This window comes from Balaenoptera borealis (genome assembly GCF_965194805.1).
Source record: "Balaenoptera borealis genome assembly, chromosome: 12".
In the NCBI taxonomy this organism is placed as follows: domain Eukaryota; kingdom Metazoa; phylum Chordata; class Mammalia; order Artiodactyla; family Balaenopteridae; genus Balaenoptera; species Balaenoptera borealis.
Window position 1 is genome coordinate 7,319,400 of NC_138869.1, and position 21,622 is coordinate 7,341,021.

A 21,622-nucleotide genomic window follows, 5' to 3' on the forward strand; every position below is an offset into this window, starting at 1 on the left:
AAGCTCCGCCCCAGCCCCAAAGGACCAATGCCAACTTCAGGAAGCAAGAAGCAGCAAAACCGATTATTTCTACTTCCGGTGCATTGGGTCCTCGCCTTTCCCGAGACCGGAGGGGGGTTCTCGTGCTCTCGCGAGAGGCGGGAAAGAGCGCAGGCTTTGAAAGATGGCGGACGACGTGGACCAGGTGAGTGTCTTCTGAAGAACTCGCTTCGGAGCGGCTTCCCCACGCCCAGGCCTGGCTCTGCCCCACTTTGCCTGTCAGGGTTGCTTTCTCCAAGCTCACGGCAACGTGGCCAATCACGCCGCCTCTTTCTGGGTCTTCACGGCCTTAATCTGCCTCTTGGTTAACCGCGCCTCCTCCCAATTTTGCCTCAGGCCCTGAGATTTTTTTTTCTGTTCGAAGTCCGCTGGAAACTAGTTATTCCTCACTCTCGTCACTTCCTTTCTCTTGAGTCTCACCTTTTTCTGTAGGGTGGGAATAATTATCCTTGCCTGCCTCACGGACCTGTCGGGGTTCTGATAGAAAGCCTGATAATACAGTTAAGGAGTTGTTATCGTTAGTGAGCGCAGCAGTTGTTGCACAGTCAACAAACACCTAGTGAGCATCGTCTTTGTGTGGTTGGACACCGTTCTGAGCACCAGGGACACTGGCATTGACGTACGTGGTCCCTGGCCCCACTTGAAGTTTATATTCGGGGAAGGACGAGTAAAAAGTAAATATAAGTGTGCGCGATATACGGGGCTGTGATGTGGTATGAAGGCAACAAGCAAGGAACTGGTATCCACAATAACTGATGGTCCTGCAGGCTTTCTCACGCGCTCTTCTTTCTTTCCAAAAGTGCTCTTCCTCAGATATCTTTGTGGATCAGGTTACAGCTTGTTCAGCTTTCTACTGAAATCTCACCTCCTCAAAGAGGACTTCTCTGGCCACCTGCATCAAACGGCAGTCTCCCAGTCTGCTTTATTTTTCTTCATAGAATGTCATTGGTTCATATTAAGTATATGCTTCTTTGTTTAATGCCTGTATCCCCCAACTGGAATGTGAGTTCCTTAAGAGCAAGAGTTTTGTTCACTGATCTGTCCTCGGGGTTTAGAACGGTGCTGGAAACACTCAACAGATACTAATTGAGTGAATGAATCGAATGATCAGGGAGTCCCCGTTGAAAAGGCAGTGTTTAAAACTACGGGATGAAAAGGGTGGACAGTGGGTAGTAGGGCTCAGTCACGTATATATCCTTGCAGCGTTATGATTACTTATTTATATGCCTCTCCCCACTAGAATGAACTCCTTGAGGGCAGGGACTGACTTCTGTATCATTGTAATCTAGTATTTGGTTAGCTGGTCCTTAACAAACACCTATTGAACTGGGGATGGGGACTAGGTGAGTCAGTATTTTTTCTTCTTCTTCTTTTTTTCCCCTCATCCAGCCCTTTAGGGCTGTAGAGCCTGTAACATTCAGTCACCTTCCTCCACTGGCCTTGTGTACTTACTGAAGCAGCTCTCCTTGAATAATCTTATCAACTCTCCTGGCTTCAAGCACCCCTTCCATATGGACCCTGATCATCCTAGCCCTGATCTCTTTGAGACTTGTTTCCAACAGTTCTTTAATAGTAATAAAAAGAACCATTTATAAGTACTTTTCTGTTTGCCAGATACTATTTAAAATACATCAAATACTTCAGTTAAATACATTAGCTCTAATCCTCACAAGAATTATGATGGGAAGATTGTGGCTTCCTCATTTTGTAAACAAGGAAACTGAGAATCAGAGATGGCATGATTTTTTAATCCCAGTTCGTAAGTGTCAGAGTCAGGAATTGAACCCACACTGCCTGACTCCAAAGCCAATGCTTTCAACCAGTATTCTATACTGCCTGCTAAATATATTCATCTTACTGGCCAAATGGCACCCTGAACTCAACTTGCCGTGTACTGAACTCATAATCCTCCCTCAAACATTCATCTCTGCTTAGCATTCTGACTAGTATGTGGTAGTCATTAAATGTAAGTTCTTCAAATTACTAAATGATATTTGAGATAAAGCTGAAGTCCCTGAGAGAGTGACTCCCTACACACTGAAATGGGGTCAGACAGTTTGGATTTTGAGGGAATAGAGTGCCGTCATGATTACTTTGTCATATAACTCCTTTCTGTGTATGTATGTTTCAGCCCTCATTTATCTAGCACTTACTCTGTGTCAGGCACTGTTCTGTGCCTTCAAATATGTCATTTAAGCCTCACAACAACAGTGTTAGGTAGGCACTTTCGTTATACACATTTTGCAGATTAGGAGACTGAGGCATAGAGGGGTTAAGTAATTTGCCCACAGTCATGCAGGGCACCGATGGTTCAGACACTTCACTCTCTAGTACTGTATTACTAAGCCTGTTTCTTTTATCAGCAACAAACTACCAACACTGTAGAAGAGCCTCTGGATCTCATCAGACTCAGTCTGGATGAACGAATCTATGTGAAAATGAGAAACGACAGAGAGCTTCGAGGCAGGTTACATGTGAGTAAATTTACTAAATCACCTTGAAATCAGATTATTTCCTTACCATTGCTCCCTCCTCCCACCCCTTTGAAATGTAAAAACTGTCCACTCTGGAAGAGTGTTTGAATGTAGACAAGGAGGAGGTGGAAAGTCACCCATATTTCCAAAAGCCAAATGCAACTGTATTTTATTCATATTGTTAACATTTATTTCTCTTAACGGAAATGCTGTGTTTATTAAAGAATATTTTCATTTCTTTCATTTTTTCCTGTGTTTATTTGTAAATAACATTTATTTGTTCTCCATTCTCATTTAAGTGTTCTTTAAATTACTGACATATATATAAATTTGTGTTTTGTTGTGAAAAATTTTAGACAGCACAGACATACATAGAGTAAAAGGGGAAATGCCATTTCTTCTTTTGAGTCTATAGTCTTTCAGGTCTTTTCTGTATATTTACACATATATACAAGAATGGTGTGTCTGTATGTATATATTTGCACTATATACACCACCTCTAAAAAAAAATAAATGGGATCTTGCTATACCTTTTGGGGACACCTTTCTTTTTCACTTAATTATTCTTGGAAATTATTGATCCTGAGTGCATATAAATCTCCTTTATTTTTTTAAATGATTATGTAGAATTCTGTATATGGTAGCAGTGATATTAAGATTGTTTTCCATTTCTTACTACTATAAGCATTTTTATACATCGACCTTTGTGTATATCTGTAAATATTTCTATAGGATTGGTCCCTTGAGGTGGTCCCATTTATTCATAAAGAGAGTATACTAAAGGTTTTGCCTCTTCTTGATAACTCGTTACTTCCTGAGTAAGTTGTTTTTATTACTACCATTCTACCCTAAAGTGATTAAAAATAGCTACTTTTTATTGAGCATTAATTATATGCCAGGTACTGTTACTCTAAGTGTTTTGCATGTAATATCTTATTTAATGTCTATAACAACTCTATGAGGGTAGATACTCATTATCCCGTTTTACGTTTGAAGAAGCTCAGGCTCAGAAAGATGAAGTTACTTTGCTTAAGGTGACACAGCCAGTAAAAAGAGGGCCAGACTAGGAACCTAGGCAGTCTGACTTCAGCCCCCTCTTAAGTACTATGATTCTACCTAACATGAAACCTAAAGGTAAAGAACCTCCTGTGCTTGGAAGGGAAGTGGGGACCCAGTAGTCTTAAATTACAGAAAGGAAGAGGAACCCCCGGGTAATGGAATAGTGGCAACTTTGCAGAGAAAAATAGAATTGAACTTAATCACATGGGCCAGTGGCAAGTAGACAAACACCCCAGGACAGACGTGTTGCCTTAACCCTTGGAGGCTTCTTCAGTTCCCTGCGCACACTCAATTGTCTCTGTACTGAATGACCACCAACCTTTTGTTTTCTGGCCCTCATCTGTAGATCTTTGCCCCCGTTTGTTGCTTTGCCTAGCAGTTCCCCGTGTTGCTAATTGGCTATTTTTATTTTGATGTGAGCTGGTGAACCATTTAACACTTGGCTAGAAGTAAGCATAAGTGGGTTCTAAACAAGCCACTCCCTCCCTCCCACCCCCTGGAGCTTCATCTTTTAGTAAAATGCATGAGCCTTAGAGCTTGGATTGAGGACATCCCTGAATATCTGAGTTGCAATATTTGTTGATCGAGCTCACAGGTGCCGAAAAGCTAGTTCTGGTGAGGCTATAATGTGCAGGGTGTTGCTCTACTTACTTTACTTTGTGGTGTTTAGTTTAGGACAGGGCGTGTTGAGTGACAGGGTCTTGTGCTTTTAGGAGACTGCATTGCCGTCATCTTAGCAGTTAAAGAATTTTATTTCCTTTACTGTATCTTTCTTGTCACGCTATTACAGATGGAATTTAAAGAAGTATACTGAAAGGTGTATGAACTGGCTTTTTTTCATAATTAAATATTATAAATATTTATGTGACTGCCTTAGATAACAAATAGGGTGGGCACTTTAAAAATAATTTCAAATTATTTTGAGTAATTCATTTTTGACCATAACAGTTTTATATTTGTATCAGGTCAATTAAGTTATCGTTGGAGATGATTGGCAGAGAAACAGTATATTAGCACAGCAGGATTATTTTTTATTTGAATGTAAAAGTTTGTGGTGTAAGTATTATGTGTTACTGGTAATTGAGTGATTTGCATATTATAAGCCGTGTTTATTATTTCCTAATTTGTGTATTACATTTCTTGGTCCCTCACCTTCCCACTTCAGGCTTATGATCAGCATTTAAATATGATATTGGGAGATGTGGAAGAAACTGTGACAACTATAGAAATTGATGAAGAAACATATGAAGAGATATATAAAGTAAGTCATGCAGTTCCATTCATCGCTTTTAAAATGTCAGTTTTTCTCAGAATCCAACAGTTATTTATGGAAAACCTGTCGTGTTTTGATACCTATTCATGGACTCAGTAGAGTGTAGCAATTAAAAAAACCAAAGGCATTGGGGTTGGACAGACCTGGTTTCCAGTGCTGGCTTGGCCACTTCCTATCTGGGGTACGTTGGGCAAGGGAAGTACCTTTGCAGATGTAACTTCCTCAATGGTAAGCAGGAATACAGTCACTTCTGTCGTAGGGTTGCCAAGATTCGTTGAGATATGGCTGTGTAAGATGCCTCTGTGTGCTGGCGTATAACAGTAATACTGGACAGTGTTTTGTTTGATGTGGACTTATGTATCAGTACTTACTAGAAACTAAAACTGAGAAATTTTTAAAATATTTAACTCATTAAAAATAATAAATCTATTACATTTTGACATAAGTAACATTTTTATGAATAATAGCTATATTTTCTAAAACAAAATATTCAGTGAGAAGTGTCTTTGTTTTATGTTTTACAAATGCTTGGCTTAATAGACAACAGCTAGTTACTCACATCTCTGTTTCTGCATTTAATCTGTTGCGCTATATTGTGAATGTCACACAGATAGGTAGTTGGAAAGGGAGGAGTATTTCTTGTGGATACTTGCCTTTGATACTACACCCAAACTCAGCAAGCGGTAGTTTCTTAAAGGTTAGTTGTAGTGTAGAATCTGAAACTATATCAGTGAACTTTTCATACTCTTGTTATATGCAAATTCATTGGTCTACCTTGCGCTTGGAATGGATTTTTTATACATGCATGATTTTGTAACATCAAACTCTGGTCGTTTGGAAAATATTGGTTCACTGAATTATGCAGATCTTCCAGATATTGGCACATTTTGTTGTTCAGTCTTTTAAGTATTGAGAAGCCACTCTGGCCCTCAGGACCGCCTGGATTCACATCTTGACTCCCTTGCTTACCAGCTATATAATTGTACCAACTTGTCTGTGACTGAGTTTCTGTATCTGTAAAATGGGGATGGTAATACGACTCACTTCATACAGCTATTGAGGATTCATTGAGAGATTCCGTGAAAAGCCTTCAGGTGGCGACAGGCACGTAGTAAGTGTTCAGATGTCAGCCTTTGTTGGTTTTTGTGGTTCTGCTTTATCCCGGCCTTCCTCCTCTTTTCAGCCACTCCCAACTCCGTGGCTAGTTTTCTTTCTCCCTCTGAACGTGGGATTTTTTTTTTAATCTGCTTTTTTTTTTTTTCCCCTCAGATGTCATTTACTAATTACTGTTTGTTATAAGCCATCAATCTGTAATAATAGTACAGCATGAAAGCTTGAGCTCTGGCTTAACAGATCTCGGTTCAAATCCTGGCTGCTGATGATTAGTTATGTGACCTTGGGCAAGTTCTAGAAATTTTTTAAGCCTCAGGGACCTCCTCTGTAAAATGCCAATACAATAATTGTGCCTTCCTCCCAGGATTATCACAGGTTGCACTGAATTTGGTGCTTGTAAAGCTGGCGGCAAGTGGTGATTGGTGGCCATTATGATTATGGATAAATCTGTGCCTCCAGCTTTTTTCTTTTCTGAGCTTCACTCTCTCATTTCCAATATTCTTATTGAAAATATATCCACGTTGGGTGTTATCTCAAACTCGGTATATATAAAACTAAACTTCTGGTGTTCTTCACCTTCAAAATGAGGTCATTCTCAATTCCCTGTTTCTGTTCATGATTTTCTCAGTTATTTGGACCTTATATCTCAGAATTTTATATAACAAGTCAGCCAAAAACTTAGTGGCTTAAAAGTACACACATTTATTAGCTCACAGTTTGTGTGGGTCAGGTGTCCAGGCTTAGCTGGGTCCTCTGCTTCAGGGTTTCTCACAAGGCTGCACAAGGGCTGGGGTCTCATCTGAAGGCTAAAGTGGGGAAGGTTCTGCCTCTAAGCTCACTTTCATGGTTGTTGACAGGATTCATTTCCTCGAGGGTTTTGGACTGAGAGCGCCTCAGTTCCTTGCTGCAGGGCCTCTACCACCGGCAGCTTGCTTTATCAAACCCAGCAAGAGAGCTGGCTAGCAAGGTGGAAGTAACTATCTTATGTAACCTAATCATGATAGTGACATCCCACTAACTTTGTAGTATTCTACTGGTTAGAAGCAAGGCACAAATTTTACCCACACTCAGAAGGAGGGGGTTACACAAGTGGGTGAACAGCAGGAGGCAGGGATCCTTGGGGGCGATCATAGAAGCTGCTTACTTGGATCTCCAGAAAACTATAATTGAATTAATAGAGAATCATTTCGGATGAAGTGGTTTCCATATGAAGGTAAGGTTGGAACTTTTTAGTTCAGAAGTATGACTACTGAATGAGGGATTTGAGTAAAATATATCAGTTATTTTGATGAGTGCTGACTCCTTCACTGAACTGGCTATGGTAAGACTAGGTTGCCTTTTGCAACTATAAGGAAACCAGAAGGCAGTGCTGCTTCCTAGTAGCAGACAACAGACATGATCCTTGTTTCTCTCAGAGTGATTCTCAGAGTGTGTTCCTCAAACCAGGAGTATGGGCAGACCTGGAGTGTGTTGGAAATGCAGGTTCATGGGCCACACCCTGGCCTACTGAGTGAGGATCTCTGGGCATGGAGCCAGGGAACAGCCTAAAAGGTGATCTTATGCACATTGAAACTTGAGAACCACTGCCCTGAGAGCGTATTATCTGGGAAAGAGTTAGATACATTCGTGGATGTGTTATCTGGGAAAGAGTTAGATACATTCGTGGATGACACATAAGTGTACTTGATTTAGCATACTAAATTTATAGGTACTACTTGAATTTACTGTTGGGGGTTCTCCTTTTATGTTAGTTCCAGTGCCCAAGAAGCTCATGAAACATGGTTCTTAAATTTTAAAAAAGTTCTGAAGACATAGCTATTACCAATATTTTCTGCCTGGCGGAGAGAGAGTTTTCTGTCGGATCTACATGTGGTCAGTTGTGGTACAGATTCCTGTAAGCTAAAAAGGATAAATTAATTGTCATTGCCCCTCCCACCTCCACTGTAGCACAGCAGGGACAGGATATCCGCTGCCATAAAAACTCCCTTTCAGAAAAGGAAAGAACGGGGACGTAGAGCAGTTACTGGTCCTTCGCAGTGATGGATCCCCTGGGGAGGCATGAGTAGTAGAAGAAATCCCTTGGTTAGGTTATGTATGTCCTGTGCGATATTTGGGACATAACTAAAAAAAATTCTTTTTCGTTTATCTATAATTCAAATTTAATTGGGCGACCTGTATTTTTATTTGCTAAATCTGGGGGCTGCAGAACATTCACAGAAACGTCTCACTTATGCTGGAAGACTCAAATTGTCAAAGGCTTTTTTTAGCCAGGCTATGTATTGGTTCTTTGGCTATACCATTTCTTTAAAAACTTATGACTTCATATATTTCTGATCTGTTTACCTCCAATCAATTATTTGGGCCAGTCACCTCAAAGTCTTTTTCTGTACAGAACTTGTAGACACCTTTATTTCTTTAGTTCCTCACCTCTAATATGTGTAACTTCCTCTCCCACAAATTAATGTTGACTACCTTGGGTCATTTGCTAAAGTAAATTTGGGTGGGAAAGGAACACCCTTCATCTGGTCTTCCCCTCAGGGCTGAGTTTGTTTAACTGAGAAGATTTACAGGCTGCTTTGTTCCTCAGAGCTTTTTTTCCTGCTTATTGTCCACAGTTTGGAGTCTAAAAACAGTTGGCTTTTATGACCTCATGAATGCTGTTTCTTATAATCTCTGCTTGAAAACCAGCTAGTTCTCACCTAAGCTCATCTCTTCCTTACACTGCCCTGCCCAGTGCATCAGGTTAACAGCAACACTACTAATGTTTGGCTTTTTCCAACCTCTTCCCCAGAACCTATAGGTTTGGGACATCTTTTGGGCTACTTTTGGAGTCTTTGCAGGCAACAGTTTTACTTAATGTTTTGCCGAGGCATGAGAAAATTTCAGACCTTCCATATCTGTTTCCTTACAGCCTAAGGCTTGTCCCCTAGGCTAACGCAGAAGGTATCCATTCTGTATATGAGTGCAGTAGCACATAGAAGCAACACATGAGGGCTTAGCACAGTAGGATTTTATTTGTACCCACACAACAGTCTTTAGTGAGGTTTTAGGTCAGTGCAGTAGCTTTCTTACAGATGCTCAGTCAGGGACCCAGGCTTCCTGGCTCTGCCATCCCCAGGGTTCTCCATAATCTGAGTCCATGGCCGGGGGAGAACACAGAGGCGCCTTTGTGGGAGGTTTAGGGGTTGGTCATCACTTCTGTTCACTTTCCATTGGTTAAAACCCAGTCCGTGGCACCATCTGGTTGGCAGGGAGCATGAGAAACGTGGTCTAGCTGTGTGCCAAGAAGAGGGGCAGAAAGGGCTGGGTGGATAGCTGACACCTCTGCCCCAGTTGTGTTCCAGGAAAAGAAACAGTTAGTAGATGGTTCTTTGTGCCACAAAGGTAAGTGATCAGGTTTTTTAAGCAATTTGTTTGTGTTATGATGAATCTATGGTTTTTTGTTTTCAAATTTCTCTCTCGAAAAATAAATAATACTACTACAAATTTGTATAAATGTGTTCTGTGTTTTTTTTTTTTTTCCTCTTCCAGTCAACAAAACGGAATATTCCAATGCTCTTTGTCCGGGGAGACGGTGTTGTGCTAGTTGCCCCACCATTGAGAGTTGGTTGAAACAAAGGATTTATCCTGTGTGGAAAATAGGAGATTTTGTGTGATTGCCTCTTTAAATGTAGAAGATATTCAAAAGAGAAACCGGCGTACGTTTTGATTTTAAGAAATAACCACGAATTCTTCCACTTCTGAAATAAGTTGATTTGCAGATAACTCACAAATTCTTAAGCTAAATGGCATTTTTATTTTTCTCCAGCCCTTGCAAAGAATGTGATCACCAAGATGCAGAACTTTTTCAGGAGTTGATTTGCTCCATTGTTTTTTCGGACAATTTCTGGGTTTCTTTCTTTAAATTAAATTTGATGTTTCCTTTTTTGATTTTTAATGCAGTCTCCTGTCTTGTGAATTCTTTCAAATAAGCACATGTGTTCCATTCACTTTATTTGTACACTTTTGTGTTGCATCTACTATGTTTGTGGCACCAAGTTGAGTCCTGGGAACGACAGTTTTGTCCATTTGCTTCCCTCCCTGGAGTCTTCTGGAAAGGCTGTTGTTGAAGCCAGTAACTGCAGGACAGTGAGGTCAGGGCTGATGGCGTCACGCACGTATGGGATGCTGTGAGAGCACAGAGAAGAGCACCATGGGTGGGCGGGCGTGGTGGTGGGGCTCTCGTTGTAAACACTGGCACTGCAGTGAAAGATGGGAGCCTGGTTCTCTTCTGTCTGGCCGGATTATTTCTAAGGCCAGGCTTCAGTGGTTGTTAATCCATTATCTACCACAATATGCTAACATATGCACAATATTTTAAGCCACATGCAAGAAAGATGCTTTCGTTAAGACATTGTGTAATAAGATTTCGTTTTATTTATTGTGCCTGTTCCTGCAAGTTAGTGGAGAAGAAAAAAACAAGTGTGGGCAAGCTGACAGATGCCTTACCTTACGTGAGTAGACAGGAGAGAACCACTCCCTTCTGCCACCCCGCACTTTGTCCGCAGGCTTCAGTAGCCCCAGGACGTAACCTGTTAACAGCAGCCTGTTCACTGTTGAAGGAATGGGACTGTGGTTCTGATGGTAGCAAGTGGTCGATCCTTCAGATCACCCTTTCTGAGTAGAATGCTCGCCTAAGTGCTGATGATGGTGATACATGTAATAATTGCCATCTTTTGTTGAACAGAGTACACCAGGCAAAGGCATTTTGTGTACGGCTTCCTATTTAATCCCTGCAACAACTCTCCTGCAGGATGTTACGAGAAACTGAAGCTCCACGAGCTTTCGTTGCTTGTCTGTGGGTCTGAGGAAGTACCTGTGTGAGTGAGTGGGCCACGCATGTGGTGCAGCTCTGGCTCCTAATGTCCACCACAGCCATGACGGCCACTCTGCGGTTCTCTCCACGTTGCATTTATTTTTAGTGGCATCTGATATCCGTGCCTAATTCCTGAATACTTATTCTACTCCGTTCTTGGTTATCTTTCTCTTTTTTCTGCTAAAATTGATAGGTTACAGCAGAACTTTTTTTTGGCTGTGAGGACTTGTGTACACACACACGTTTATGAAAACCATGAACCTTACAATCGGACACAGTTGCCATCGCGTGCACATAAAACTCAGCAGCCCCGTACAAATGTCCACTTCCTCCTGGCTGCTAAGGTACAGGGAGGGGGCAACAAAAGATTTAACTGCAGGATAACCATCTGCATGTTACCAGACGGGGGTTTTGCGAGCCCTTTTGGAGCTCAGGCTACCTGCCTGGAGGGTTGGAGCTGGGACCCAGTCCACGGCAGGGGCCGCTCAAGCAGCGTCCTGCCACAGACCCCCATCAAGGCTTTCTCTCCAGGTCTGCAGGGGCGCTGCCCTCTGAGAGGGCCCCTGGAGCCCCGCCTTGGACTTCTGGTGCCACACAGCACACTGAGCTCTGGCCAGCTGGACGGCCCGTTGTCGTTGGAGCTGGTGACTGGTGGTTTCTGCAACGCGGTGTCACATAAATCAAGGGGAGCCTTCTACCCGTTTTTCCTTTGGAAACCTCTCAAGCAGATGCCATACCTGGATCCCCGCGTTGGTGGATTCCTGAAAGAGATTGTCGTGAATTGTCGCGGCTTCCCACAAAGAAAGCTGGACAGACGGAACATGGAACTACACACTCAGCTTTGAGATGAAATGTGCCCAAATTGAAATCTGAGTAACTTGAGTATCGCAAGTAAGACTAAAAGCATTAGCTACAAGTGGGAAATTTTCACACATTTTAAATAGTGGTTTTGTAGATCTGCCCAAACTAGGCTGTTTTCACACTTTTATTACATATACAGGCAGACCGCGGGGCTATTGCAGGTTTAGTTCCAGACCACTGCAATAAAGCGAGTCACGGGTTTTTTGTTTTCCCAGGGCATGTAAAAGTTATGTTTACACTATACTGTAGTCTATTAAGTGTGCAATAGCATTAGGTCTAAAAAATGTACATGCCTTAATTAAAAAATAGTTCACTGCTAAAACATGCTAACCATCCTCTGAGCCTTCAGCCAGTCTAAATCTTTTTGCAACAGTAACGTCAAAGATCACTGATCACAGATCACCATAGCAAATATAACAATGAAAAAGGTTGAAATATTGCAGGAATTACTAAAATGTGGCATAGAGACATGAACTGAGCAAATGCTGTTGGAAAAAATGGCGCCAATAAACAATGCAGGGTTGCCACAATTTGTGAAAAAACGCAATAAAGTGAAGCACAATAAACGAGAAATGCCTGTAATATATACCTATGTTGATTTTAGCCTGTAGTCAGAGGGGAAGAATGTTCCATTGTGTGAGCAGTTGCCAGCTGTGAGCAATGCTCACCTGCACCGGACAGGGAGAGTCACTGAAAATTCCAGGAGTCATCCTGGCAGCAACGAGAGGCTCATTGATGTTTGTGTCCCTCAGCTCTGCTGAGCTATGTGGATTTCATTCTTGGGCAATCCCTGCCTGGTAGCAGATCCAGGCGTACAACGTACCTGCTTGCCAGCTGCAGTGATCTCATTCTCGATTGGCTCACGGGCTGGTCCATGACTAGTCATCATGGCCAAGAGAATGCAGGGTTCTGGTTGGAACTAAGAGTCAGATTATCCCTGCCTGGGCTATGTGGTCTGAGGGTGGAGAGGGGTAACTTCTCTAAAGGGAACCAGGGGAAAGAGTGGATGGGAGCTGGAGACAAAGAATGCCTGTTACGTAAGGATAATTTGTAGTCTCCTCTAACTTCTACAAAAATAAGCCCTTTTGATACTTGATTATTAGTAACAAATTTCTTGGAACACACCTCATAGCAGACATTACGATTTGAAGCCATCGCTCTGGAATCTAGTAGGAGGCCCTCGAGCACCCTGAGCGGGGTCGGTCAGTGTGGAAGGAGCTTAGATGTGTTCCATGACTGGGCCTGATAGTAACGAGTCCTCTTGGGGGGGCCAAGGTGGACCTGCAACACAAGAGGGTATTCGGCTGAGAGTAGGTATTGGAGTCCTCAGGGCTCTGAGGAGGGTGGGGTACTTGCAGGATATGAGTGAGAAACAGCGAGCCCCACCCAACAAGTGGCTTTTTGTGAGCAGGGACCATCGTCACAACCCCGGCCCAGGGCTTGGCCAGGAGTGTGTCCCCAGTAAATGCTGAATGACTGAGTAATTAAACCATAAGAAAGCCAGTGACAACACTATGTGTGGAAAGGGTAAATGGTACTCTTTTTCAGCTTTATTGAGGCATAATTGACAAAATTGTAAGATACTTAAAGTGGGCATTGTGATTTGATATAAGTATACATTGTGAAAGGATTCCCACCATCTGGTTAATTAACACATCCATCACCTCATATTCATCTTTTGTGTGTATGTCTGTGTGATGAGAACTTTAAGTTCTACTCTCAGCAAATTTAGATTATGTAATACAGTGTTGTCAACTTAGTCACCATGGTTTACATTAAATTGTCAGATATTACTCATACCTGAAAGTCTGTATGTTTACACCAGCCTCTCCCTGTTTCTACCACCCTCCAGCCCTTGGAAACCATTTTTCTACGAGTTTGACTTTTTCCTTTTTTTCTAAAATTCCACATATGATACATGCAGTGTTTGCCTTTGTTTGGCTTATTTCACTTAGCATAATGCCCTCAAGGTCTATCTACATTGTTGCAAATGGCAGGATATCTTCTTTTCTCATGGCTGAAAAATATTCCATCATTTAAATATATATATATATATGTATATCGCAACTTCTTTATCCATTCAGGGCAAATGGTACTTTCAAAGTACCATTGCACATTGTTTTCCAGATACTTGTGATGTCCTGCCCACAACTGGACACTTTTTGCCCTTCTAGCCATCTTGCCCCCATTACCATTTACCTGAGAATAGCAGTATATGCCAACAGTAGATACCTAATTATCAATTTACATGGAAAACTAACACCAAGAAAATAAGAAAGCCAAGCTTTTTATTTTTTTAAAGTAATTAATTAATTTATTTTTGGCTGCGTTGTATCTACGTTGCTGCACGTGGGCTTTCTCTAGTTGTGGCGAGCAGGGGCTACTCTTCATTGCAGCGTGCGGGCTTCTTAATGCGGTGGCTTCTCGTTGCGGAGCATGGGCTCTAGGTGCGCAGGCTCAGTAGTTGTGGCACGTGGGCTCAGTATTTGTGGCACATGGGCTTAGTTGCTCCGCAGCATGTGGGATCTTCCCGGACCAGGGCTCAAACTCGTGTCCCCTGCATTGGCAGGAGGATTCTTAACCACTCAGCCACAAGGGAAGTCCGCCAAGTGTTTTAATTCCTTTTAGATCCATTGCTCAATTTTAATACCTGGAGCACGTAGGTTCTTATTTTCTTGGCTGCTTCTAGAAGTTTCCTGGATGTGGAAGTAGCATGCCCCACCACAGGTTCTGATATTGATTACAATCGGAGGAATTTTTTTCTTGGCAGTCATCCTACCCACCTACAGAGCTATGGGGATCTGGGCTCTAGGTGTTGACAGGACCCCCGGAGTTGCCCTTGGTGGGTTGGAAGACTGACCACAGAGTCTGGAGATGTGGTCAAGTCAGATAAACCTGGCTACAAATCCCAGCTGTGCCACGGGCCAGCTGGGCAAATTACTTATGCCCTAAGGTCAGCCTGTAAGGGTTGGAAAGCTTTTCTATAAGAAGCCCAGGACGGAGCCTGGAATGTTGCAGACACATCACAGACCCTTGGTTCAGAAGTCACAGAAAGGGAGGCAGTACTGGGAGGCCTGTTCAGTTTGGTCTGGTCACTTACTCATCTTATTTCAACTATCCCCACTCTTTCACCCCAGATAGATTCCAGGAGGACCATGAATGTGAAATAATTTAGTTCAGTCAATTAAAATTTATTCTCAAATGACTTCTCAGTGCCAGGCTCTGTCCATGGAGGACTGAAAACACAAACTGAGTGCACAGTGCTGGTGCCGTGAGGCACGTGGAGGGTCAGGTGTTGAGCACACAGCGCGGCTCAGTGGAAGGTGGTCTAAGTAGGTAACGTTTGAGCAGACATCTGAGTAGCAGGAAGGAGCATTAGTCCAGGCCCCTGGAGCCGTGCAGAAGCTCTGAGGCGAGAGCAGTGTTGCCTGGTCAGGGGTCTGCAGGGAGACCAACAGCAGGAGGGGGAGGAGCTGAGGGCCCACACGCAGCCCCTGGCGTTACGTGACGTGTAGTCTGCATGGTCCGCTCCTGATCACACACTAACACCTCACTTCCTTTCCCTCCCTCCTTCCCTCCCTTCCTTTCTCTCTCTCTTTTTTTTTTTTAAAAATTCAAAACTTGTTTATTGGTATGGTTTCCCACTCATCTTGGTTCAGAGTGCTTTTAGTGCTGTCTGTGTCTGTAAGTTCTGCTTTTCCTCCTGTGGCCTGGTGAGGACAGTGGAGCAACCAACGTGCAAAGCTGCCATGTGCGTGGCTCCAGTGGGTGATTTCGTGGCTCACTGGGCATCTCTCACCCATGAAGCAGGACCTGGGGCTGTGCACCAGGCACTGCTTGTGTTTCCTCTTCTCTTCTGGAGAGAGATGGAGGTCCTGAGCCAAAGGCATGTTCCCTCTCGTGGGAGGTGTTACCACCAGTAAGGGCCTTCCCTTCTCAAAGGGAGGGATCTTCCTTCTTGAGGCAGAGGACGGCTGGGAGTCCGTTCCCGTGAGGGGAAATGACTGCTCTCCCCTCAGGTGGCCTGGTGGGAAGAACAGAGGTGGAAATAGCTCTCTCATCCGTGTTTTGTGAATTTTGGCAAGGCTCGGACCCCTTCTGGCCTCACATGAGGGAAATGCAGGGAGAATTTGACACCCCCCCCCCACCATGGGCTTGTGCTCCTAACCCAGCGCCCAGCTCAGAGCGTGCCTCCACTGCCATCTCAGGTGTCAGCAGCAGGTGGCACTGTGCTCTCTGCTTCTCTGCCTCCACGTTTCTTGGTTTGCAGTCAGCGCTGATTCATGCTGGCCAGCAAAGTCTGCGCCACTTATTTCCTTAGATCCACACAGTTTGTGGAGCTCTAACCCAACAATATCTGTTGCTGCCAAGATCAAAGAAGGAAAGAAAACAGCATGCTGTTAGGCCCCAGGGACTAAGTTGTAGGGCGAAATGTCCCTCGTGCCCACATCTTACTGAATTAAAATGATTGTTGACAAGACCACATCCCAAACAACATGCCTTTTGTCAGCACTCTGTCCTGTGTGTGCATGTGGTCGACAGGTGGTCGGAGAGCTTTTGTCAGGGTTTGAGTCCAGATGCTGCCGCTGTTGAGCAGATCTCTTACCTGCTCACAGCCTCAGTGCCTTCATCTGTGCAGTGTCCTTTCAGCCTAAACTGTGTTGGGGGGAAGGCTGCGATCATTCTGTTACTGATTAAGAGAGCCTCAGTTTGGAGTTCTTGAAAAACTCCTGGTTATGGTATTCGAAAGCCAACAATTGTGTGCTAGGTGAACAGTACAGATCTGGAGTCAGGAAGCCTTGCATTCATTTCCCCGCACCACTGCTTACTAGGTGAACAACAGGTCTGGCCTCTGCTCTTCAGTTTCTTCCTCCATAAACCGAGGATGGTAGCCATGCCCACCTCATGAAGAGGCTAAGCATTCACTGGCATCCACCCAGGATCTGGCTCAGGGCCTGCATGCAGTAGGAGCCCAGAATATCTTTGTTTTCCTTAATTAAGCCAGCGGCTCCATGTACCGTTCTTCTTGTCTCCTCCTGTCTGCCTTTCAGGCCTCTGTGGTTGGTCCATAGTGCAAAAGACCACTCGTAAATATTTCTCTGTCTTATAATAAGGATCAAAGCTGTTCTTTATGAGTTCATAGTTTCTGCCTGGCTGAGTCTACTACAACATTAAAAAAAATAATAATCTCATTGATCTCTTTTTGCATTGTTTTTCCTTAAAGGCTTTTCCAGGCTGAGGACTGCTAGAAAGTGGGTCGGATAAAAGTTAATCATGAAAAGTATTTGGAAATCAGATGAGAGGTCAAGGGGTCTTCCCTTGTGCAGAGTCTCGACGCTCTCCCTCCTTGATTCTCAGCAGTGTTTTTCTCAGTTCAATATTAGGGTACAAGAGAAATGAGTGGAACCAGCTCTGTGTACAAGGTCACCCAGCAGCATCACGAGATGATGACATCACTGTCAGCTCTTGCCCAGGAAAAACCCAGGGCTCAAATAACCGAGGGAAAGGACAGGTCATCTTCATGGCAGGTTGACAGAGCTGGTTGCAGGCCGCCATCAACTATCAGGCCCGGGAGTGTTGCTAAAAATTACCCGGGGCCACACCCACCTCTGCTCAATTTGCGCCGGGCAGCCTCCCTGCCCTCGCATGCTCAGGACATGAATATCACCAACAGGTGTTTTTTTTGTTGTTGTTCCATTTCCTAGAAGAAAGGTTACCAACTGCCAGAATCAAAATAGAATGTGAATTGTGTCCCAGGAATCCTGTCTGATCCAAGCACACTCATATTGTGCAATGACCTTGAGGGGATAGAGCAGATAAGCGAAATCTCAAAGTTATTTTCACTTTGTTGGAATTGACATCACGGAAGGCCTCTCATCAGCTTCTCTCTCCAGGCTTGGTTATGTTTCCGCAGTTGCTGCATGTCAAGTGAATCCTGTTTTTAGTGCCCTAGAGGGACACTGTTGCTTAGGTGAGCCTGAGGCAAAATCCCTCACATGAAGAATCCTTTTGTTAAAGTGAGTGGTTGCTCTCAACTTTATCCATTTCCCAAATTAATGGTTTTATACATTTTTTTTTTCTTGGCTTAAATTCTTCATTATTCTTAATGGTATGATAGAGTTTCCCATATGGTAGTGAAACACCTATGGTAACTTTCCTGAAGAACAAAAACAAAGTTAAATTAGAGAATTCAGAGCTTTGTAGATTTGTCTTTCACATATATGATGAATATTATCTTTTTTTAATTGTAAAAAACTATAAAATTTATCATCTTAACCACTTTTAAGTGTACAGTTCAGTAACATTAAGTATGTTCACATCGTGCCACACACATTGTGTTTTCTTAAAGCAAAGCGCTCCTGGGTGTGTTTATCAACAATTAGAGATGTCCCCTATCTGCCAAGTGTTTCTTCCATGAGGCAATACCTTATTACTACGCCTACACTTACTTTTTCAGGATTTCAAAGTTCTGGAAAGTAATTCTGAACAAAATCCATGGGCAGTACTTAAAATATAAGGAACACTAAGAGAAGGCTGTGAAGATAATTCATCCTTTATTTGTCACAGTTCTAACTCATTTGGATAGAAAGCCTGTGGACCTGCATAAGGAGGGCTGGCCTCGGGACTGTCAGATGAGGGTCATGGTTAAGGCATTCACGTCATGTCGTCTGTGCTTAAAGTCTCCAGTGGCTTCCCATCTCACCAGAATGACCTCTGCATACCTGACCCATCTCATCCCGCCCTGATCCTACCCCTGCCCACTTTTCTCGCCTCACTTCCTCTGGCCTTCACACTGGCCTCCTTGCTGACCCTTGAAAATGTCAAGCTCATTCCCTCTCAAAGGCCTTTGTATTTACTCCTACCTCTTTCTACAACAATCTTCTCAACTTGTGCTGAGCAATAGAAACACTTATGAAAGTCATAGCATTCTCAGTGCCCAGGCCACATCCTATACCAATTAAATCATCATCTCTGGGGCCTTAATGATCAGTATTTTTAAAAAACAAATAAACTCACCAGGGGACTTCCCTGGCCGTCCAGTGGTTAGGACTCTACGCTTCCGCTGTAGGGGCCGCAGGTTTCATCCCTGGTCAGGGAACTAAGATCCCGCATGCCATGCAGCCAAAAAAAAAAAAAAAACACGAAACAAAACAGAACTCACCAGGAATTCCAATATAGCCACGTTTGAGAACCAATGTCCTGGATCAGTGGTTCTCAAAGTGTGGTCCCAGATCAGAAATAGTAGCATCACCTGGGAACCCCACCCTAAACTTACTGAATCAGAAACGTTAAAAGTAGAGCCTGGGAGTGTGTATTTGAACAAACCCTGCAGGTTCTGTCGCGTGCCTAAGTTTGAGAACCATTGTCCTATATCCTCGGTGCTCAAGAGGTGGCTTGTGGGCCAGCAGGTCAGCATCACTTGGAAGCTTGTTAGAAAAGCAGAACCTGACACCAGCTGGTAAATCCAACCAACTGAATCAGAATCTGCACTTTAACAATATCCCAGTTCCTCCTGCACATTAACATTTGAGAAGCTTTCTAGCTCTGTCTCCTGCGAGAGCCTAAGGGCAATAATGCACTGGTAGCAGGAGCCTACCTGGGACCTAGAGCTTGGATTCTAAGTGTCTTTTAACACCAAAAGGCTTGTTGGAGAAAAGGCTGATTCCATGCTCATGCAGGGAAGGCGCAAGATGAGTCTTAGACATCTTGTGCCAGAAAGCAAGGAAATGCTTAAAGAATGATGGGGACACGTCAAAAAAACACAGGGGCTGGGATAAAGGGGGCTCTCGTTGGCCAAATAGGAGACAAATCTGGCAGTAGTGGATTATAACCTGTTGAATAAAATAAAAGCCAATGGGTTTGTAGTGCTATAAGGAAATAAATCATTGTATAAATAAATGAAAGAGAAGAAAAACTCTTCCTTGCAGTAGAATGCCAACTAATAAGCATAGAAGGAAAGATGGAGTAAGAAAATCAGCCATGAATGCTAAAACTGATGGGTGAAAGTTTGAGGAACAGAATATTTATATTCTAAAAGTACCTCCCCACAAATGATTTATTAATTACAAAGGGGACAATAGCAACTTTATAGTGGAGAAACCTGGCAGAGACCACCTTCACCCAGCAGTCAAAGTTAGCATCACCCGCCCTGGGACAGCCCAGCACCACGTGCCTCCTGCTGTGAGGTGCTGAGGAGGGCAGACTGTACGTTCCGTGGCGTTCCTGCCAAAAAGACATACCCGAATCTGCTCCTCAGGAAGCATCAGGAAACCCAAATAGAGCAACAGGTCACAAAGTAACTGGCCTGCATGCTTAAAAAATGTCAAGGTCGAGAAAGACAAAGAATGGCTAGGGAACTGTTCTGGATTAAAGGAGACTAAAGAGATGTAAGGACTAAATGCTGTAGGAAATCCTGGACCCAGAAAAATATATGTCATTTTAAAAGGTCATTGTAGGAGCAATTGACAAAGTTTAAATACAGACTGTGGTTGTGTAAGAGAATGTTCTTTTTTTTTAAGATTTATTTTTTTCTTTTGATGTGGACCATTTTTAAAGTCTTTATTGAATTTGTTACAATATTGCTTCTGTTTTATGTTTTGGTTTTTTGGCGTGGAGGCATGTGGGATCTTAGCTCCCTAACCAGGGATCGAACCCACACCCCCTGCATTGGAAGGTGAAGTCCTAACCACTGGACCTCCAGGGAAGTCCCGAGAATGTTTTTATTTTAGGAAATACACACTGAAGTATAGGGTAATGGGGCAATATGTTTGCAGTATGTACTCTCAAATGGTCTGAAAAAAGTATGCGTGTGTGAGTGTGTATGTATATGTGTATAACATGTAATATGTTTAGAGAGAGAGTAGAGAGAAGAGCGCAAAACATTAACAGTTGGTGAATCTAGAAGATGAGAGTTTCTTATTCTATTTCAGAACTTTTCTATAATTTAAAATTATATCAGAATAAGAGTCATATCCTCTTCCCTCGAAAAAAGACCTATGAGAACAAACGCCAAAATAAACCAAGGAAGCAGCAGTGACCCGGAGCACTCTGGCTTCTGAGTTCAGTCTGACTGTCTACTTCTGGGCATTCGGGTCTCCTCTGTCACCTCCTCAGAGAGGCCCCAGCTGGTCACCCCATCTAACGCAGCCCCCAGCCACCACTGTCAGACCCTGTCTATCATGTCACCTCCTCTCATTCTCATAGCACTTGGTTGGCATGTAAAATTATTCTTGTTTATATACCTGCCTACTCATTTACTGTCTCTTCCCACTCGGACATGAGCGTCATCATCATAGAGATTTTATCTGTCTTGGTATACCCCCAGTATAGTGCCTGACAGCTAGGAGGCACCTCACGTGTGTGTGTTAAATGAATGAACAGACAGACCTCAGTTTCCTCATCCGCAGGACAAGGGGCTGCTCTACGATGCAACACCAGACTCCTTTCGGCCTAGACACTGATGGAAGGAGTCTGGCAATGTAAGAATTACTGTTTAAACAGCATCTAAAATGTCTTAGGCTTTTACTTACAATCTCTCATTTAATCTTCACAATAACCCTTTTCCGTTCATTCATTTAGCAGACACTTACCAAGTGCCTGTTATCCACTAGGCACTAAGGAAACACTGATTAACACAACAGACACAGCCCTTACCCCCATGGAGCTTCCCAGGTTAGCCAGAGCTGGCTGAGAAAACTCAGACTCAGAGAGGTTGCCCAGCTTGCTGAAGTCACACAGCAAGCGCAAGGCAGAGCTGGGAAGGTAACCATCATCTCAGTCCAGAGCCCATACTCTCCTACTGCTGGGGACCTGCTGCCTCCGAGCTGTTGCTATGAGTGGGTCCACTCTTCAGGTGGCTCCCTCAGAGCTGTCACAGCTCCTATGTCCCATGACCTCGACACTAACCCTCACTGTGCCCCTTTCCTCAGCAAATAAACAAAATGTGCT

The 21,622-nt window shown here is 43.4% G+C and overlaps 1 protein-coding gene across 1 annotated transcript; it reads left to right on the forward strand.

The window, feature by feature from the left end:
- The first annotated feature begins 22 nt into the window (after positions 1-22).
- Positions 23-9,895, forward strand: LSM3 (LSM3 homolog, U6 small nuclear RNA and mRNA degradation associated). The gene is made up of 4 exons (XM_082345332.1): positions 23-184; positions 2,403-2,513; positions 4,738-4,833; positions 9,490-9,895. Exons 1-4 carry the CDS (start codon positions 164-166, stop codon positions 9,568-9,570), a joined length of 309 nt encoding a protein of 102 aa, XP_082201458.1. The 5' UTR covers positions 23-163; the 3' UTR covers positions 9,571-9,895.
- The last annotated feature ends 11,727 nt before the right edge of the window (positions 9,896-21,622 follow it).

Excerpts from the sequence above, each read along its gene's own strand:
- LSM3 (XM_082345332.1), top strand. The coding sequence starts at position 164 with ATGGCGGACGACGTGGACCAG. Across the intron at positions 185-2,402 it reads TGGCGGACGACGTGGACCAG|CAACAAACTACCAACACTGT; the intron begins GTGAGTGTCTTC and ends TTCTTTTATCAG. Across the intron at positions 2,514-4,737 it reads AGCTTCGAGGCAGGTTACAT|GCTTATGATCAGCATTTAAA; the intron begins GTGAGTAAATTT and ends TTCCCACTTCAG.